The following is a 22,570-nucleotide window of genomic DNA, read 5'->3' as shown; positions in this document are numbered from 1 at the left end:
ACAGTGTACAAAACATTACTAAAAATGCCAAAGAGAAACCAGATAACTGGGAGCTCCTAAAAATCAAACACCTATGCTCATCCAAAGACTTCACCAAAAGAGCAAAAAGACTACCTAAAGACTGGGAGAAAGTTTTTAGTTATGATATTTCCAATCAGCGCCTGATCTCTAAAATCTACATGATTCTGCTAGAACTCAACCACAAAAAGACAAATAACCCAATTATAAAATGGGCAAATGATATGAACAGGCACTTCACTAAAGAAGACATTCGAGCTGCTAACAGATACATGAAGAAATGCTCACGATCATGAGCCATTACAGAAATGGAAATCAAAACTACAATGAGATTCCATCGCACCCCAACAAGGCTGGTATTAATCCAAAAAACACATAATAATAAATGTTGCAGAGGTGGTGGAGAGACTGGAACACTTATACACTGCTGGTGGGAATGTAAAATGGTACAACCACTTTGGAAATCAATTTGGCGCTTCCTTAAAAAGCTAGAAATAGAACTACCATACAGTCCTGCAATCCCACTCCTTGGAATATATCCTAGAGAAATAAGAGCCCTTACACGAACAGATATAGGTACACCCATGTTCACTGCAGCACTGTTTACAATAGCAAAAAGTTGGAAGCAATCAAGATGCCCATCAACAGATGAATGAATAACTAAATTATGGTATATTTACACAATGGAATATTAAGCATCGATAAAGAACAATGATGAATCTGTGAAACATTTCATAACATGCAGGAATCTGGAAGGAATTATGCTGAGTGAAATTAGTGAGCTGCAAAAGGACAAATATTGTATAAGACCACTATTGTAAGAACTCGAGAAACAGTTTAAACAGAGAATATTCTCTGATGGTTACAAGAAGAGGGGGGGAGTGAGAGCGGGAGAGGGGTTTTCACTAATTAGATAGTAGATAAGAACAATTTTAGGTGAAGGGAAAGACAACACACAATACAGAAGAGGTCAGCACAAGTGGACTAAACCAAAGCAAAGAAGTTTCTGGAAAAAACTGAACGCTTCTAAAGCCAGCACAGCAGGGGCGGGGGTTTGGGGACCATGGTTTCAGGGGACATCTAAGTCAATTGGCATAATAAAATCTATTAAGAAAACATTCTGCATCCCACTTTGGAGAGTGGCATCTGGGGTCTTAAACGCTAGCAAGCAGCCATCTAAAGTGGCCATCTAAGATGCATCAATTGCTCTTGACCCACCTGGAGCAAGGGAGAATGAAGAACACCAAAGACACAAGGTGATTATGAGCCCAAGAGGCAGAAAGGGCCACATAAATGAGAGACTACATTAGCCTGAGACCAGAAGAACTAGATAGTGCCAGGCTACAACTGATGACTGTCCTGACAGGGAACATAACAGAGAGCCCCTGAGGGAGCAGGAGAGCAGTGGGATGCAGATCCCAAATTCTCGTAAAAAGACCAGACTTAATGGTCTGACTGAGACTAGAATGACCCTGGAGGTCATGGTCCCCAGACCTTCTGTTAGCCCAGGACAGGAACCATTCCTAAAGCCAATTCTTCAGACAGGGATTGGACTGGACTATGGGATAGACAATGATACTGGTGAAGAATGAGCTTCTTGGAACAAGTAGACACATGAGACTATGTTGGCATCTCCTGTCTGAACGGGAGATGAGAGGGTAGAGGGGGTCAGAAGCTGGCTGAATGGACACGAAAAGAGAGTGGAGGGAAGGAGTGTGCTGTCTCATTAGGGGAAGAGCAAGAGTATACAGCAAGGGGTTTACAAATTTTTGTATGGGAGTCCGACTTGATTTGTAAACTTTCACTTAAAGCACAATAAAAAAAAAAAAAAAAAAACTATTCCACGAGGTCATTTTTTAGATAAAAACAGATTGTCTCATGAAATCAAAAATATCATCCATGAGAACTCTGCTCCTTTAAAAATCATTTACATGAGACCAAACAGGCAACATTTACTCCAAAGCAAAGACAAGAAGGCAAAGGGGCGAGGAAACTAGATTACTGGAAATGGAACAACCAGAAAGGAAATGAGAAAGGTGACACATTGTGAAAAATGTAACTAATGTCACTGAGCAAACTACGTAGAAATTGTTAAATGGGAACTTAATTTGCTGTATAAACTTTGAAAACACAACAAAATATTTTGATTTAAAGAAATAAACAAAATAGGTGAATACAAATTTACAAATGTATGCTTGGGAAGTACCTTACAATGAGAAACATTTATGATTTTAGTCTTTAAAGAAATGTCACCCCATTCCATTTTTCTACCTCTTACTCTCCAAGAATTAAATCTTTCACAAGCATGAGATTAAAATTTACGTAAGGTAGATAATTATAATTACCTTTGACTTCACTCCAAAGAAGAACTTGAACATTCTGAGGAACGAAAATGTAAATTCCTCTCTCTGTCCAAGTCAGCACACAATGTTCACTGAAAGAGAAAATGGAAGAAGCCAAGAGAGTTACAGTTTGCTGGAATATAGAAGTCTATGATACAACTCCCTGAATTCAGGTCTTCATTTAGTTATTCAAATATAGCCAGGCTGTACAAAAAACACCACAGTCATCCAGCTTATCAACTCTTAATGTGGCTTTTCTGTTAACAACTCACTAAAAAACAACAGCATAAAAATGATCCTAAATTGGGAAAAATCAGATACCTACTAAATATCTTCTTAAAAGAAAAGGCTGGTTCTGGAAAAGTTTAGGGACAACCTACCTGATGTTTGTTAAAGCAGACAAACTCCCTGTATTTGGTATTACAAGGGCACATTTAAAACAAAGACAAAATAAAACATCTTACCACCACACTATTGGAAATCACGGCTCTACCGAGCTTTTTTAAAAAAAAAGAAAGAGAGAAAACCCAACCTGTTGCCAGTCAATTCCGACTCCCAGTGACCCTATAGGACAGAGTAGAATCGCGCCATATGTTTTCCCAGGAGCACCTGGTGGATTCAAATTGCTGACCTTTTGGCTAGTAGTCATAGCTTTTAACCACTACACCACCAGGGTTTCCAGTGAGCTTTTAGGGATGTTAATATTTCAGCTCCCTTAGTCATGCTTAGTCATGTGTGGGTGACAAAAAGTTGAAAACTCCCAGTTAACCAGGTGCCATGAGCTTTATTAAGGGCTCGACCTATATTATCTAACCTTTTAGCAACCCATCAAGGTAGATGTGTTACCCCATCTTATAAAAAAGAAAACTGAGGCCCAGAGAGATTAAATCATGTGCCCAAGATTGTTTAACAAGAACGTAAGAGTCAGAATCTTACTAAGGGCAGTCTGGCTCCAAAACCTGGACTTCTTCCTCTATATCTCACAGAAGCCATTTCCTTCCTCACTTATCTTCACTAACCAACCCACTATTATCTGGAATCCTGATTACTCCACTGAACTGTATTCTCAAAAAGTTATTGCCAAACACAATAAGCTCTCCTCATATTTCCCTTCTTCTTGTCTCCCATGCAGGGGCTGACCCTGGTAACTGTTTTTCCTTCCTGAATCTTAGCTCCTGGCACCCTGGGACCTTGCACTTTCTTGGTTCACTACCTTCCTCTGCAGTCCTTCTCTAGCTACTCTTCATCTCTGCTCATCTCTTTCTATACTTCTCTCCTCATCTATCTCATTTACACTGTCAAGGCTCCTGCTAACACTTGTATTTAAGAAACTGCCAAATGCTATCATCTAACCTTCCTCAATATCCATGTGTGTCTCTTCTATATATTTCCTATTTGGTATCCCATGAGCACCTTGAACTAAAACCAAACTCATCTCTCTAAATATCAGCTTATCTCTGACTGCTCTTATGAATGTTTCAAACACATTCCCTACTTGCCCTTCTGTCCCACATTCAGTCATTCTCTAATGCCTCTCATAAGAAAGTCCCTTCCTTTTTATTCTCATGGTCACTAGGCCTCATAAGCCCTCATAGGCCCTCATTACTTCTGCCTCCTCACACTGGTTTTCTCCCCTTCAAATACCCAACAGTGAAAGACTTTGTATATCTAAACTTTCACCCTAACAGCCTCCTATCCCAATGTCTTCAAGCTTGAATTGAAGGTTGTTCCACTCATCACAGGTTTAATCTATTCTTCCTATCTCACTTCACACTGCTCCCTTTCAAGAATCCTCTGCTCTACAAAACTGGGAATAGTCCCCTGAATATGCCACTGGCAATCTCCCCTGATCAGGGCATTCCCCACCTTGCAGTATTCTCATTCTAGCCACCTCTCAAGGATCAGAAGTTCTACTCTCCTCTGAAATTCTCCCCACAGGCCCTAACAATCTCTCCTCCTCTTGTACGCAGACTATTTCTGGTCAACACTGCTCATTTGACAATTACATACTGTGCTGTCACAATGCTTATTTTTTGCTGTTAAATTTTTTATAGAAATAAACTCCCTAACAAAATTATAATCTTAATAAGACTGTTTTTCTTTTTTTTCCCTTTATGTCCCTAGAGTACTAAAATTCTACCATGTGACTATAAACTAAGAATGATACATAACAAAATTGGATCCTCACGCGAATATAAAGCATTTTGTCAAGAAGGAGGAGGAGATCACTGTTCCTGCAAGAAAATAATCTTTGTCACAAGAATGGAAGAAAAGGTCAGAGTCCTGGCCCAAAACAAGTAGAACTGGGAAGGCTGCCTTCAGGAGCTAGAGGAGGGAAAAACAAGTCAGAGGCTCTCTGAGTAAAGAGATATAGGATCATGACTTTGCAACTGAAGCTGACATTGAGTTGGTAAAATACCTTCGGAGTAACAACCGAGATTAAGTGGGGGGAGAGAGAGGCTTGGATAAGAGCTGATACTTTGTAATATACACATCCTTCATCCCTTCACTGATAACAAACAGACTGGGACACAAGCCTAAGAGCATACTTTAAAAAGTCAAGGAAGGGAAAACTGATACCAGTGTATCCAAAAGAAAAGAAAATATATATGGGTGTCCCATGTGGAATCTGGGGGTGGTGACAGTAAAGGTTACCACAAGATACAGGTACACAAGTAAAAAAAAAAAAGTAAATAAACAGTAACAAAAAGCTCTCCTATTAATGTTTGCTTAAAAAAAAAAAAAAAAACCTTTGTAGAATTCATTAATGTTGTCAATATTTGAAAGTCTTCTATGTGCCTGGGGCTGTGCCCATGGTAATGGAGTTTACAAGCCGGTACTGGGACAGATGGTCATAATACAGTAAGACACTCTATGGGGGAATGAAAAAGGTGGAACAACAGTACGTGGGGTCAAATATCTAATCTAAGTCTGCTGAAGGAGTCAGCAAAGACTTCAAAGTAGCATTAATTATTGCTCAAGCTGAGACGTAGGCAGAGCCAGGTTATGAAGGGTTTGCTGCCCATGGCAGGAACTGTAACAGGAGCTTTAAGTAGCTAAACTCAAAGGAGTAACTCCACCAGGAGAACCAAACCCACTACAGCCTATCCTTCAGAAAACATACTCTGGGGTAACAGACTCTTCCACACCCCACCTAACACCACAGTCAATAAATATTACATGTCTACACTACCTACCTAACACAAACAAGCAGAACAACTAAATAGACCCTTAACAAAAAAAAGAAATTGAAAAGATAATCAAAAAACTCCCAAACCAAAAAAAAGCCCTGGCCCTGATGGCTTCACTGCAGAGTTCTACCAAACTTTCAGAGAAGAGTTAACACCACTACTATAGAAGGTATTTCAAAGCATAGAAAAGGACGGAATACTACTTTTTCATTCTGTGAAGCCAGCATAACCCTGATACCAAAACCAGCTAAAGACAAGAAAAAAAAGAAAATTACAGACATATATCCCTCAGGAACACAGACGGAAGCAGCCTCAAAAAAATTCTAGCCAATAGAATTCAACAACATATCAAAAAAATAATCCACCATGAGCAAGTGGGATTTATACCAGGTATGCAAGGATGGTTCAACATTAGAAAAACAATTAATGTAATCCACCACATAAATAAAACAAAAGAACCACATGATTTTATCAATTGACGCAGAAAAGGCATTTGACAAAGTTCAACACCCATTCATGATCACAACTCTCAGCAAAATAGGAATAGAAGGGAAACTCCTCAACATAATAAAGGGCATTTATACAAAGCCAACAGCCAACATCACTCTAAATGGAGAGAACCTGAAAGCATTTCCTTTGAGATCGGGAACCAGGCAAGGATGCCCTTTATCACCGCTCTTATTCAATATTGTGCTGAAGGTCCTAGCCAGAGCAATTAGGCTAGACAAAGAAATAATGGGCATCTAGATTGGTAAGGAAGAAGTAAAATTACCTCTATTTGCAGATGACATGATCTTATAGACAGAAAACCCTAAGGAATCCTCAAGAAAACTACTGAAACTAATAGAAGAGTTCAGCAGAGTATCAGGTTACAAGATAAACATACAAAATTCACTTGGATTCCTCTACATCAACAAAAAGAACATCGAAGAGGAAATCACCAAATCAATACCATTTACAGTAGCGCCCAAGCAGATAAAAAACTTAGGAATAATCTTAACAAAGATGTAAAAGACCTATATGAAGAAAACTACAAGGTACTACTGCAAGAAACCAAAAGGGACCTGCATAAGTGGAAAAACATACCTTGCTCATGGATAGGAAGAATTAACATTGTAAAAATGTCTGTTCTACCAAAAGCCATCTATAGAGTACAATGCACTTCCGATCCAAATTCCAATGACATTTTTTTTTAAATAATTTTTATCGTCCTTTTTTTTTCTTTAAGTAAAAGTTTACAAATCAACCCAGTCTGTCACATATAAGCTTATATACACCTTACTCCATAGAGTCAGCCCACTCCCTCCTTCCAGTCTCTCCTTTCGTGACAATTTTGCCAGTTTCTAACCCACTCTACCCTCCTATTTCCCCTCCAGACAGGAGATGCCAACACAGTCTCAAGTGTCCACCTGATACAAGTAGCTCATTTTTCATCAGCATGTCCCTCCAACCCATTGTCCAGTCCCTTCCATGTCTGATGAGTTGTCTTTGGGAATGGTTCCTGTCCTGGGCCAACAGAAGGTTTGGGGACCATGACCTCCGGGATTCCTCTAGTCTCAGTCAGACCATTAAGTATGGTCTTTTTATGAGAATTTGGGGTCTGCATCCCACTGATCTCCTGCTCCCTCAGGGGTTCTCTGTTGTGCTCCCTCTCAGGGCAGTCATCGGTTGTGGCTGGGCACCATCTAGTTCTTCTGGTCTCAGGGTGATGTAAATCTCTGGTTCATGTGGCCCTTTCTGTCTCTTGGGCTCATAATTATCGTGTGACCTTGGTGTTCTTCATTCTCCTTTGATCCAGGTCAGTTGAGACCAATTGATGCATCTTGGATGGCCGCTTGTTAGCATTTAAGACCCCAGACGCCACATTTCAAAGTGGGATGCAGAATGTTTCATAATGGAATTATTTTGCCAACTGACGTAGAAGTCCCCTTAAGCCATAGTCCCCAAACCCGCCCTTGCTCCGCTGACCTTTGAAGCATTCAGTTTATCCTGGAAACTTCTTTGCTCTTGGTCCAGTCCAGTTGAGCTGACCTTCCGTGTATTGAGTATTGTCCAATGACATTTTTTAATGAGATGGGAGAAACAAATCACCAACTTCATATGGAAGGGAAAGAAGCTTTGGATAAGTAAAGCATTACTAAAAAAGAAGAACTAAGTGGGAGGCCTCACTCTACCTGATTTTACAACCTATTATACAGCCACAGTAGTCAAAACAGCCTGGTACTGGTACAACAACAGGCACAAGGACCAATGGAACAGAATTGTGAATCCAGATATAAATCCATCCACATATGAGCACCTGATATTTGACGAAGGCCCAGTGTCAGTTAATTGGGGAAAAGACAGTTTTTTTAACAAATGGTGCAGGCATAACTGGATATCCATCTGAAAAAAAATGAAACAGGACCCATACCTCACACCATCCACAAAAACTAACTGCAAATGGATTAAAGACCTAAACACAAAATCTAAAACAATAAAGATCATGGAAGAAAAAATAGTGACAACATTAGGAGCCCTAATACATGGCATAAACAGAATACAAAACATTACTAAAAATGCCAAAGAGAAACCCGATAACTGGGAGCTTCTAAAAACCAAACACCTATGCTCATCTAAAGACTTCACCAAAAGAGTAAAAAGACCACCTACAGACTGGGAAAATTTTTTCAGCCACCACATCTCCGACCAGTGCCTGATCTCCAAAATCTACATGACTGCTAAAACTCAACCACAAAAAGACAGACAACCCAATTAAAAAATGGGCAATGGATATGAACACGCACTTCACTAAAGAAGACATTCAGGTGGCTAACAGATACATGAGGAAATGCTCTCGATCATTAGCCATCAGAGAAATGCAAATCAAAACTACAATGAGATTCCATCTCACTCCAACAAGGCTGGCACTAATCCAAAAAACACGAAATAATAAATGCTGCAGAGGCTGTGGAGAGAGTGGAACACTTATACACTGCTGGTGGGAACGTAAAATGGTATAACCACTCTGGAAATCGATTTGACGCATCCTTAAAAAGCTAGAGGAGGCGGGAACAAGATGGTGGACTAGGCAGATCCTACCTTGGATCCCTCTTGCAACAAAGACACGGAAAAACAAATGAATCGATCACATACATGACAATCTACGAACCCTGAACAACAAACAAAGATTTAGAGACGGAGAACGAACTAATACGGGGAAGCAGCGATTGTTTTCAGAGCCTGGAGCCAGTGTACCAGTCAGGTATGGCACAAGCACAGAGAGCTGCTCCACCCCCCTGAACTAACACCGGGAAGGGGCCCAGCCAGATCACGCCTGTGGCGTGGTGACGCAGCCAGTGGGAGAAGGCCCCGGGAGGAAGTGACTGGTCTTGGAGCGGGGAGAGCAGCGTCCCAGCCGGGGAACCGTCTCACCGGGATTTGGACTGGACGCAGGTACGGCATAAACACGGACAGCTGCTCCACCCCCCTGAACTAACCCTGGGAGGGGGCCGAGCCGGTTCGCTCGGGCGGCGTGGGACGCAGCCGGTAGGAGAAGTCCCCGGGAGGCAGCGACTGGTATTGGAGCGGGGAGAACAGCGTCCCAGCCGGGACACTCGGTCAGGGCACAAGCACAGGGAGCTGCTCCACTCACCTGAACTAACCCCGAGAGGGGGCCCAGCTGATTAGCGGAGGCGGCACGGCAACGCAGCTGGCGGGACGAGAACTCCCCGGGAGGCAGCGACTGATTTTGGAGTCGAAAGTGCACCGACCCAGCAGGGGAGCCTTGACCCTGGGCGAGGGGCTGGAAGCGGAGGATCTGACCGTGACTCCAGCAGGCCAGACCCCCTGGGGGCAATCTCCACACAGCCAGCATACATAGGCGACGCGCCCCACGGGAATCTCAGATATGACAGTCATTCCAAGCAAGACAAGCAACTCTGGCTATATTCTGAGGTGCTACTCTCCTATCTCTCTGTTCTCTCCCCCACCCTCCCCAGGTGGCTTCATTAACATCCGAATAGCCTAAGCCAGAGGGAGAACTCTGATAGGGATCTGACTGCATTTTTTTTTTAGCGGATTTTCTGGAAAAACTAGTTTCCCAGTGATGGCTCGGAGACAGCAAGCCATATCAAACCACATAAAGAAGCAGACCATGACAGCTTCTACAACCCCCCAAACAAAAGAATCAAAATCTTTCCCAAATGAAGATACAATCCAGGAATTATCAGATACAGAATATAAAAAACTAATTTACAGAATGCTTCAAGACATCACAAATGAAATAAGGCAAACTGCAGAAAATGCCAAGGAACACACTGATAAAACTGTTCAAGAATTCAAAAAGATTATTCAAGAACACAGTGGAAAAATTAATAAGTTGCAAGAATCCATAGAGAGACAACACGTAGAAATCCAAAAGATTAACAATAAAATTACAGAATTAGACAACGCAATAGGAAGTCAGAGGAGCAGACTCGAGCAATTAGAATGTAGACTGGGACATCTGGAGGACCAGGGAATCAACACCAACATAGCTGAAAAAAAATCAGATAAAAGAATTAAAAAAAAAGAAGAAACCCTAAGAATCATGTGGGACTCTATCAAGAAGGATAACCTGCGGGTGATTGGAGTCCCAGAACAGGGAGGGGGGACAGAAAACACAGAGAAAATAGTTGAAGAACTCCTGACAGAAAACTTCCCTGACATCATGAAAAGACGAAAGGATATCTATCCAAGATGCTCATCGAACCCCATTTAAGATTGATCCAAAAAGAAAAACACCAAGACGTATTATCATCAAACTCGCCAAAACCAAAGATAAAGAGAAAATTTTAAAAGCCCCCAGGGAGAAAAGAAAGGTTTCCTTCAAGGGAGAATCAATAAGAATAAGTTCAGACTACTCAGCAGAAACCATGCAGGCAAGAAGGGAATGGGACGACATATACAGAACATTGAAGGAGAAAAACTGCCAGCCAAGGATCATATATCCAGCAAAACTCTCTCTGAAATATGAAGGTGAAATTAAGATATTTACAGATAAACACAAGTTTAGAGAATTTGCAAAAACCAAACCAAAGCTACAAGAAATACTAAAGGATATTGTTAGGTCAGAAAACCAATAATATCAGATATTAGCACAACACAAGGACACAAAACAGAACGACCTGATATCAACTCAAATAGGGAAATCACAAAAACAAACAAATTAAGATTAATTAAAAAAAAAATGAACATAACAGGGAATCATGGAAGTCAATAGGTAAAAGATCATAATAATCAAAAAGAGGGACTAAATACAGGAGGCATTGAACTGCCAGATGGAGAGTGATACAAGGCGATATAGAATGATACAAGTTAGGTTTTTACTTAGAAAAATAGGGGTAAATAATAAGATAACCACAAAAAGGTATAACAACTCTATAACTCAAGATAAAAGCCAAGAAAAACGTAACGACTCAACTAACATAAAGTCAAACACTATGAAAATGAGGATCTCACAATTTACTAAGAAAAACATCTCAGCACAAAAAAGTATGTGGAAAAATGAAATTGTCAACAACACACATAAAAAGGCATCAAAATGACAGCACTAAAAACTTATTTATCTATAATTACGCTGAATGTAATGGACTAAATGCACCAATTAAGAGACAGAGAGTCACGGACTGGATAAAGAAACACGATCCATCTATATGCTGCCTACAAAAGACACACCTTAGACTAGAGACACAAACAAACTAAAACTCAAAGGATGGAAAAAAATATATCAAGCAAACAATAAGCAAAAAAGAAGAGGAGCAGCAATATTAATTTCTGACAAAATAGACTTTAGACTTAAATCCACCACAAAGGATAAAGAAGGACACTATATAATGATAAAAGGGACAATTGATCAGGAAGACATAACCATATTAAATATTTACGCACCCAATGACAGGGCTGCAAGATACATAAATCAAATTTTAACAGAATTGAAAAGCGAGATAGATACCTCCACAATTATAGTAGGAGACTTCAACACACCACTTTCGGAGAAGGACAGGACATCCAGTAAGAAGCTCAACAGAGACACGGAAGATCTAATTACAACAATCAACCAACTTGACCTCATTGACTTATACAGAACTCTCCACCTAACTGCTGCAAAATATACTTTTTTTTCTAGCGCACATGGAACATTCTCTAGAATAGACCACATATTAGGTCATAAAACAAACCTTTGCAGAGTCCAAAACATCGAAATATTACAAAGCATCTTCTCAGACCACAAGGCAATAAAACTAGAGATCAATAACAGAAAAACTAGGGAAAAGAAATCAAACACTTGGAAAATGAACAATACCCTCCTGAAAAAAGACTGGGTTATAGAAGACATCAAGGAGGGAATAAGGAAATTCATAGAAAGCAACGAGAATGAAAATACTTCCTATCAAAACCTCTGGGACACAGCAAAAGCAGTGCTCAGAGGCCAATTTATATCGATAAATGTACACATACAAAAAGAAGAAAGAGCCAAAAGCAGAGAACTGTCCCTACAACTTGAACAAATAGAAACTGAGCAACAAAAGAATCCATCAGGCTCCAGAAGAAAACAAATAATAAAAATTAGAGCTGAACTAAATGAATTAGAGAACAGAAAATCAATTGAAAGAATTAACAAAGCCAAAAGCTGGTTCTTTGAAAAAATTAACAAAATTGATAAACCATTGGCTAGACTGACTAAAGAAATACAGGGAAGGAAACAAATAACCCGAATAAGAAACGAGAAGGACCACATCACAACAGAACCAAATGAAATTAAAAGAATCATTTCAGATTATTATGAAAAATTGTACTCTAACAAATTTGAAAACCTAGAAGAAATGGATGAATTCCTGGAAAAACACCACCTACCTAAACTAACACATTCAGAAGTAGAACAACTAAATAGACCCATAACAAAAAAAGAGATTGAAACGGTAATCAAAAAACTTCCAACAAAAAAAAGCCCTGGCCCGGACGGCTTCACTGCAGAGTTCTACCAAACTTTCAGAGAAGAGTTAACACCACTACTTCTGAAGGTATTCCAAAGCATAGAAAATGACGGAATACTACCCAACTCATTCTATGAAGCCACCATCTCCCTGATACCAAAACCAGGTAAAGACATTACAAAAAAAGAAAATTATAGACCTATATCCCTCATGAACATAGATGCAAAAATCCTCAACAAAATTCTAGCCAATAGAATCCAACAACACAGCAAAAAAATAATTCACCATGATCAAGTGGGATTTATATCAGGTATGCAAGGCTGGTTTAATATCAGAAAAACCATTAATGTAATCCATCACATAAATAAAACAAAAGAGAAAAACCACATGATCTTATCAATCGATGCAGAAAAGGCATTTGACAAAGTCCAACACCCATTTATGATAAAAACTCTTACCAAAATAGGAATTGAAGGAAAATTCCTCAACATAATAAAGGGCATCTATGCAAAGCCAACAGCCAATATCACTCTAAATGGAGAAAACCTGAAAGCATTTCCCTTGAGAACGGGAACCAGACAAGGATGCCCTTTATCACCGCTCTTATTCAACATCGTGCTGGAAGTCCTAGCCAGGGAAATTAGGCTAGACAAAAAAATAAAAGGTATCCGGATTGGCAAGGAGGAAGTAAAGTTATCACTATTTGCAGATGACATGATTATATACACAGAAAACCCTAAGGAATCCTCCAGAAAACTACTGAAACTAATAGAAGAGTTTGGCAGAGTCTCAGGTTATAAAATAAACATACAAAAATCACTTGGATTCCTCTACATCAACAAAAAGAACACCGAAGAGGAAATAACCAAATCAATACCATTCACAGTAGCCCCCAAGAAGATAAGATACTTAGGAATAAATCTTACCAAGGATGTAATAAACCTATACAAAGAAAACTACAAAGCTCTACTACAAGAAATTCAAAAGGATATACTTAAGTGGAAAAACATGCCCTGCTCATGGATAGGAAGACTTAACATAGTAAAAATGTCTATTCTACCAAAAGCCATCTATACATACAATGCACTTCCGATCCAAATTCCAATGTCATTTTTTAATGTGTTAGAGAAACAAATCACCAACTTCATATGGAAGGGAAAGAAGCCTCGGATAAGTAAAGCATTACTGAAAAAGAAGAAGAAAGTGGGAGGTCTCACTCTACCTGATTTCAGAACCTATTATACAGCCACAGTAGTAAAAACAGCCTGGTACTGGTACAACAACAGGCACATAGACCAATGGAACAGAATTGAGAACCCAGATATAGATCCATCCACGTATGAGCAGCTGATATTTGACAAAGGACCAGAGTCAGTTAATTGGGGAAAAGATAGTCTTTTTAACAAATGGTGCTGGCATAACTGGATATCCATTTGCAAAAAAATGAAACAGGACCCATACCTTACACCATGCACAAAAACTAACTCCAAGTGGATCAAAGACCTAAACATAAAGACTAAAAGGATAAAGATCATGGAAGAAAAAATAGGGACAACCCTAGGAGCCCTAATACAAGGCATAAACAGAATACAAAAACATTACCAAAAATGATGAAGAGAAACCCGATAACTGGGAGCTCCTAAAAATCAAACACCTATGCTCATCTAAAGACTTCACCAAAAGAATAAAAAGACCACCTACAGACTGGGAAAGAATTTTCAGCTATGACATCTCCGACTAGCGCCTGATCTCTAAAATCTATATGATTCTGTCAAAACTCAACCACAAAAAGACAAACAACCCAATCAAAAAGTGGGCAAAGGATATGAACACACATTTCACTAAAGAAGATATTCAGGCAGCCAACAGATACATGAGAAAATGCTCTCGATCATTAGCCATTAGAGAAATGCAAATTAAAACTACGATGAGATTCCATCTCACACCAACAAGGCTGGCATTAATCCAAAAAACACAAAATAATAAATGTTGGAGAGGCTGCAGAGAGATTGGAACTCTTATACACTGCTGGTGGGAATGTAAAATGGTACAACCACTTTGGAAACCTATCTGGCGTTATCTTAAACAGTTAGAAATAGAACTACCATACAACCCAGAAATCCCACTCCTCGGAATATACCCTAGAGATACAAGAGCCTTCACACAAACAGATATATGCACACCCATGTTTATTGCAGCTCTGTTTACAATAGCAAAAAGTTGGAAGCAACCATGGTGTTCATCAACGGATGAATGGGTAAATAAATTGTGGTATATTCACACAATGGAATACTACGCATCAATAAAGAACAGTGACGAATCTGTGAAACATTTCATAACATGGAGGAACCCGGAAGGCATTATGCTGAGTGAAATTAGTCAGAGGCAAAAGGACAAATATTGTATAAGACCACTATTATAAGATCTTGACAAATAGTAAACCTGAGAAGAATACATACTTTTGTGGTTACGAGGGGGGGAGGGAGGGAGGGTGGGAGAGGGTTTTTTATTGAATAATCAGTAGATAAGAGCTGCTTTAGGTGAAGGGAAAGACAACACTCAATACATGGAAGGTCAGCTCAATTGGACTGGACCAAAAGCAAAGAAGTTTCCGGGATAAAATGAATGCTGCAAAGGTCAGCGGAGCAGGGGCAGGGGTCTGGGGAACATGGTTTGCGGGTACTTCTAAGTCAATTGGCAAAATAATTCTATTATGAAATCATTCTGCATCCCACTTTGAAATGTGGCGTCTGGGGTCTTAAATGCTAACAAGCGGCCATCTAAGATGCATCAGTTGGTCTCAACCCACCTGGAGCAAAGGAAAATGAAGAACACCAAGGTCACATGACAACTAAGAGCCCAAGAGACAGAAAAGGCCACATGAACCAGAGACCTACATCACCCTGAGACCAGAAGAACTAGTTGGTGCCCGGCCACAATCAATGACTGCCCTGACAGGGAGCACAGCAGAGGACCCCTGAGGGAGCAGGAGATCAGTGGGATGCAGACCCCAAATTCTCATAAAAAGACCAAACTTAATGGTCTGACTGAGACTAGAGGAATCCCGGCGGCCATGGTCCCCAGACCTTCTGTTGGCACAGGACAGGAACCATCCCCGAAGACAACTCATCAGACAGGAAAGCGACTGGTCAGCGGGTGGGAGAGAGACGCTGATGAAGAGTGAGCTAATTATATCAGGTGGACACTTGAGATTGTGTTGGCAACTCTTGTCTGGAGGAGGGATGGGAGGATAGAGAGAGAGGGAAGCTGGGAAAATTCTCATGAAAGGAGAGACTGAAAGGGCTGACTCAAGAGGGGAAGAGCAAGTGGGAGTACGGAGTAAGATGTATGTAAACTTATATGTGACAGACTGATTGGATTTGTAAGCGTTCACTTGAAGCTTAATAAAAGTTAATATAAAAAAAAAAAAGTAAAAAAAAAAAAAGCTAGAAATAGAACCACCATATGACCCAGCAATTCCACTCCTCAAAACATATCCTAGAGAAATAAGAGCCTTTACATGAACAGATATATGCACACCCATATTTACCGCAGCACTGTTTACAATAGCAAAAAGATGGAACCAACCAAGGTGCCCATCAACAGATGAATAAATAAATAAATTATGGTATATTCACACAATGCAATACTACGCATCGATAAAGAACAGTGACGAATCTGTGAAACATTTCCTAACATGGAGAAACCTGGAAGGCATTATGCTGAGTGAAATTAGTCAGTTGCAAAAGGACGAATGTTGTATAAGACCACTATTATAAGATCTTGAGAAATGGTTTAAACGGAGAAGAACACACTCTTCTGTGGTTACGAGACGGGGGAGGGAGGGAAGGTGCGAGATGGGGGTATTTACTAAATAGATAGTAGACAAGGACTACTTTGGGTGAAGGGAAGGACAACATTCAACACAGTGGAGGTCAGCACAACTGGACTAAACCAAGATAAAGCAGTTTCCTGAATAAACTGAATGCTTCAAAGGTCAGCAAAGCAGGGGCAGGGGTTTGGGGACCATGGTTTCAGGGGACATCTAAGTCAAGTGATAATAAAATCTATTAAGAAAACATTCTGCATCCCACTTTGGAGAGTGGCATCTGGAGTGTTAAATGCTAGCAAGTGGCCATCTAAGATGCATCAATGAGTCTCAACCCACCTGGATCAAAGAGAATGAAGAACACAAGATAATAACGAGCCCAAGAGACGGAAAGGGCTACATGAACTAGAGACTATATCACCCTGCGACCAGAAGAACTAGATGGTGCCTGGCTACAACCGATGACTGCCCTGACAGGGAACACAACAGAGAACCCCTGAGGGAGCAGGAGAACATTGGGATGCAGACCCCAAATTCTCATAAGACCAGACTTAATGGTGTGACTGAGACTGGAAGGACCCTGGTGATCATGGCCCCCAGACCTTCTGTTGGCCCACTACAGGAACCATCTCTGAAGCCAGCTCTTCAGACATGGATTGGACTGGACAATGGGTTGGAGAGGGATGCAGGGATGCTGGTGAGGCATGAGCTACTTGGTTTGGGTGGACACTTGAGACAATGCTGGCATCTCCTGTCTGGAGGGGAGATGCGAGGGTAGAGGGACTTAGAAGCTGGCAAAATGGTCAGGAAAAGAGAGAGTAGAAGGAGGGAGCGCGCTGTCTCATGGTGGGGGAAGTAATTGGGACTATGTAGCAAGTATGCGTTTTTGTGTGAGAGACTGACTTGATTCGTAAACTTTCACTTAAAGCACAATAAAAATTATTTTTTTAAAAATTACATGTCTATCATGTGCTAGGCACTATGCTTAGCACTGAGAATACAACAGTGAACAAAATGACTTGATCTCTGCCCTCATGGAGCTTACTGTCTAGGGGTAAGACAGATATAAATATTATATGAACGTATAATTATAAACTGTGATAATTACCATAAAGGAAGAGTGCTAAGGGAGAAAGAGTTTTTAAATATGCCTTATCAAATTATGGGCATATAAATAGCTGTCTTTCTCCAGTAACTTTGATGAATTATGAATTTATGGAAGTATTATATTGTCTATAATTTACTTTTAAGTACTTTAATATACATAGTTAGGGGCAATGAGTTAACATTTCAAGTGTATTAAAAAAATTTACATTCCAAGACTGATTAGTTAGCCCTTGAAAAAACCCAATCAGAAGTCTACACCCCAGGGTGCCCTACAACAACCCCTAAATAACACTTTCTGAATTTGCATTAAGGAGCTTATAATTAGCCTAGGGCATATTAGAAGTAATTTTCACTGATGAAATGAGTAGAGCTCAAGATATATCGATTGACTAGAGAACATACATAGGCACCCCCACCCTTACAGAATAAGGTGTTCAAATTAACAAGCCCAGAAGTTGACAGCCTTTATCTGCCCCATCATTTAGTATCAGATTTTGGCACTTAAGCCAACTAACTGAAAGGTTAGCTAAACCCTGACTGACGTCAGAAATTGACGGAATATGCCTCAAATGGTTCTTTCATGCAAGGTACCTGTCCGAGTACCGAAAGGACAGAGAGCTGAAATTTCACCAGGTTACGAGAACAAGTTGCACAACTATGTTTGTCTCCTTGCTAATAAATACACACATGTGTGGCAGATCTCAATCTGAGATTTGCTTTTATTGTACCATCTCACCAGGTTATGAGGGAAACAGTACCCGTAGTTCTTACCTCCAACTGTCAAAACTTTCTAACAATTTTATATTCCTCAACTGGCTAAGTCTGGCTCAAAACAAAAGGGAAACACATTTCCAGGCTGTTTTTATTCTTCTTCTATGCAGAACACTTCATGTAACATAGTCTTTTTTTTTTTTAACATAGTCATTTTTAACTTTCTAAAAATAATTTAGTACAAAAACAACTTCAAAAAGCTAACTGCCCCGAACAAGAAACAAAGAGAAAAAGCTATTATATTTTTTCGCAAATAACAGGTCCACGCATACAACATACGGAAATTATGAAATTAAGTAAAACAGTTTTGGCATAATGTGTCCATTATTTGCATATAAATACGGAAATTGTGTCTTTTTTTTTTTTTAAAGGATCAAAGGGGAAACTTACCTAAGATGCAAGAGTTTGGGGAAAGACAAAGACTGAGAGGATCCAACCGTCTGATCATACTGAGGTTCTGATCTAGGAAGTAAACACCTCTGTTAATGATTTAATCACAACATAAAATAGCTTTTTCCCTAGGAGGCATAAAGTTTTGCCTCCAGAAAAAAATTAAGGGCCTAGTTGCATCTGCCCTTATTCAATTCACTCTGATCATAAGAATGAAGGATAACTGATTAAAAACTTTTTTGTTCCTCTGAACCATTTAATAAAAATTCTATTTCACTCTTAAAAAGCACAATAAAATCTTTAACACATAGAATACCAGTGATTTCAACCCAACCTCTTTAATAAACTCCTCAAACAATCCCAGCCAGTCATTACCTTAGATTAATCACAGGGAGAGGTGGTGATGAGAGGAGTTTCTTGAACTGATGTGTACTTATAACATCCCCATCAAAGGTCACTTCCCACATCCTGGACCCAGGGCGAGCACAGTAGATCAGGGGTTGCTGGCCCCCAGAACATCTTCCAGGGAAGAAACAAGCTCCATATTCTCCATCTCTTTCCTTGTTTCCAATTTTCCAAAACTTCTCTCTAATACCCCAAAAGGAATAGAAAGCATATTTACTTACAAAAAAAGTCAAAACAATGGTACTACAATCAGCATGGACATGATAATCCTACCCACAATGTCCTCTCCTTTATTCATACTAGCAGTCACTGGAAAGAACAATAAAGTGGGAAGGCTGAAATAGGGCCCTGGTTCTGATTTGCCATTAGCTGTCTCTGTGACAGGAAGGAAACCACTTTACACTAGTATTCAGTTTACTATCTACAAAGTGAGGTGCTCAGAATTAATGTGAAGGCCCCTTTCAAATCTAAAAAATAAGTCCTACCAACCTATTTCATACATCCTTGAATCCCACTGATTGTTTCCCAACTCATCTTGTAAAATGTTCTTTCAACACTTCATAGAAGCTGTTACTTGACCTCTCCAACCCTGTCTCCAAGTTACTGCCCCACCACAAACACTAAACTCCTCACTGTTCCCTTGAAATGCCAGGCCCTTCTGAAACTGTATACCTTGGAACGTCGTTCCCTTAGGATTACATGAGGTAGATACGAAGAGAGCTTAGTGCACTGCCTGGAATACGGAAAGTGATAATGATGGGGATGAGAAATGATGTCCCTCCTAAAAACTCCTATTTATTCTTTTTGTTGTTGGCAGTAGTTAAAGTAGATTTTCTATTAGCATATTACAGTCAATAATGAGAAAATTATATGTGTATACATAAATAATAATTGCTAAAACATCGGCAGGCATTATGATTAAATAATAAAGATACCTTTTTAATTTTACTTAATACCATCTGCCACAACTAGCCTCCTCCCCTGGTGCCTTTCTCATCCCAAGAAAATAAAAACAAAGTGATGTCTCCTTGTTATCCTCCCTTTACCACCTCTAACACCAACATACATTCCTTTCTCTTTTCCTTCAGTCTCCTGCTTTCGAGAATAGCAGTCTTCAAACTGAGATACATGAACCCTCGGAGATTTTATAAAGACTTCCTAAGTTGAAGAGAGCCTGAAGAGTTCTAAGGGAATCAATTTTCCAGCCATGATGTTTCATATGAACGCTCTCTTAAAATAAGTGTTCTGAGAATCCACCTGCTTCTTTAGTGTGACATTTAAGGCTGTCACTCTCAATGTGGAGTCAATTTACCAACTTCCCTTTCCCTTTCTAGCTTTATCTCCCACAACTTCCCTACTCAAATCAGAAGGACAGATTGTAAAATATGCCTGATTCTTTCTCACGTTTCCCCCCAGAGGCTGTTCACTCCAGTTAGAATGTCTCTTCTTACCCCTTCTTCCCCCAAACCTCACCTACCAAAAATTCTCATCAAAAATACTAAAGCTGGGTATTGGGTTCATGCGGGTTCATTATACAATGCTCTCTTTTTTTATGTTCAAAATTTTCCATAATAAAGCTTAGGTTTTTTTATAAATAACATTTTATCATGTTTTTGGTGAAAGTTTACACAGCTAATTAGGCTCCCATTGAATAATTTCTATACATATTGTCCAATGACATTGTGTGGTGCCATAGATTACTTTTATATGACCTTTTTCGCCATGGTCTTGTAAATCCCACCAAATGACTGGGTGGCGCTATGCAAATAAGGTACTAGTGGCCCACCAAGGGGACTGGACAGCTTGCTAATAATGCAAATAAGGTGCATGGTACCCTTGGGGGGTGGGTAGGACCATGCAAATAAGGTATACAGAACTCTAGTGAAGGGATTGGTCAATTTTGCCACCTCATTGGGCTTAAAATAAACCATCCCAGAGGTAGAAAGAGGGTACCTCACTACCACCAAGAAGAGCCGGAAGTGGAGCACGTCCTTTGGACCTAGGGTGCCTGCACTGAGAACTACCTAGATCCAGGAGACAGACAGAGTGATCTGTGACACCGGAGACAGCACAAGATGGCAAGAAGCAGCAGGACAGAAATGGCAGCAAAAGAACCAGGAGGCCAGTGCAAGACGGTGCGGTGGGCTTCCTGGCCCATGAAGCAAGGCAGTTACAGCAGGTGTACTGACCCATGGAGCGAGAGAGCTGAGTGCCTTTGAGCAAAAGGCTTCCTGGTGGAGTTGGGGTCCCTCTGGGCACCTGTCAGCAGAGCTAGGCTTGCCAACCCATGGAGCAAGAGAGACTTCAGACAGACAGCCTCCTGGTGGAGTGAGGTGTACCAGGCACTTATTGGCTGAGCTAAAGAGCTTTGTAACACTTGCCCAAGCAAGGCAGATGCCAGGTTGAGGGGCTGAAGGCCAGCGACAGGCCTGCCTGTGGGCATGGTCAAGAAGCTGTCCTGATGAAAGAACTATATCCTGAGTTGTTCCTGATCCTGAATAGAAACCTGTTCAAACCAAATCAAACTCATTGCTGTGGAGCTGAGTATCAACTCATAGGAACCCTGTAGGACAGAGGAGAACTGGCCCATGGGGTTTCCAAGGCTGTAATCTTTTCAGAAGCAGACTGTCACATCTTTTTCCCTTGGAACGGCTGGTGGGTTCAAACCACCAGCCTTTCAGTTAGCAATTGAGTGCTTACCCCTGCACCACCAGGGATCCTCATAATCTCTACTTCCCTAAGAAACCCCATAATCATAGGTATTGTCTGTGAGTTCTGTGTGACCACTGCAACAAATTCTCAAAATCCAGAAGAGAAGTAGAGAGCGCCACGGAGGGATGGCTAGTGTCAGGATTCGTAAAAAAGTTGGAGAGAGGGGGTATGTCTGATCTCCGCCTCACAGGAATCAGCCTTGGGTTGTTGATCTTGATTTTCCTTCCACCTTATGAAGTTAGAGGAGGCCAGACACCCCTGCCTCACCATTTTTACACATTGGTCACATTTTTTCACAATGTGTCAACATTCTCATTATTTCCATTCTGGTTGTTCTGTTTCCATTAATCTAGTTTCCCTGCCTCCCCTTACTTTCTCATCTTTGCTTCAGGGTATCTATTGACTGTTTGGTCTCATATAGATGATTTTTTTTAAAGAAGCAAAATACTCACTGGTGATATTGTTTATTTTATGAACCAATCTGTTATTTAGCTGAAAGGTGACCTTTGGGAGTGGTTTTGGATCAAAGTTTTAAAGAGTATTTCAGGGTGATACATAATAAAGTTTATAAGTGGGATGGCCCTGAGGAATATGGTGACTGACCAGGGCCAGTGAAGAAATATGGTCAGTGAGAATTTCCCTGCAGTGAGGAACGCTGAGGAACTTTAGCCACATTGATACATAACATTTGTTTCCTATTCTGTTTTCTTAATCTCACAACTACCTCTAATATACTCTTTGACATTGTACCTTTGATCTTTAACTCTACTCTTGAGATTTTGTTAAAATATTAGCTTTATAAAGTTCTTCATTATTCTCCATCCAATTCAGCAAAATCCTATTAAACAC

At 40.3% G+C, this 22,570-nt stretch overlaps 1 protein-coding gene across 6 annotated transcripts in view; it reads right to left on the bottom strand.

Annotated features, from left to right (window-relative positions):
* The window catches only part of HPS5 (HPS5 biogenesis of lysosomal organelles complex 2 subunit 2), a 61,142-nt gene that overhangs the window by 21,815 nt on the left and 16,757 nt on the right, over positions 1-22,570 (bottom strand). For all 6 annotated transcript variants that reach the window (XM_010592197.3, XM_010592198.3, XM_023550799.2 and 3 more), the window contains exons 7-9: positions 18,980-19,192; positions 18,605-18,676; positions 2,364-2,452 (exon numbers count right to left, since the gene is read on the bottom strand). In XM_010592197.3, the coding sequence (XP_010590499.1) occupies positions 2,364-2,452; positions 18,605-18,676; positions 18,980-19,192 (374 nt within the window). The remainder of the gene's footprint in view (positions 1-2,363; positions 2,453-18,604; positions 18,677-18,979; positions 19,193-22,570) is intronic.

The sequence above is a fragment of the Loxodonta africana genome, chromosome 7 (genome assembly GCF_030014295.1).
Source record: "Loxodonta africana isolate mLoxAfr1 chromosome 7, mLoxAfr1.hap2, whole genome shotgun sequence".
Taxonomy (NCBI): Eukaryota; Metazoa; Chordata; class Mammalia; order Proboscidea; family Elephantidae; genus Loxodonta; species Loxodonta africana.
This window is presented reverse-complemented; position numbering and strand designations above follow the sequence as displayed.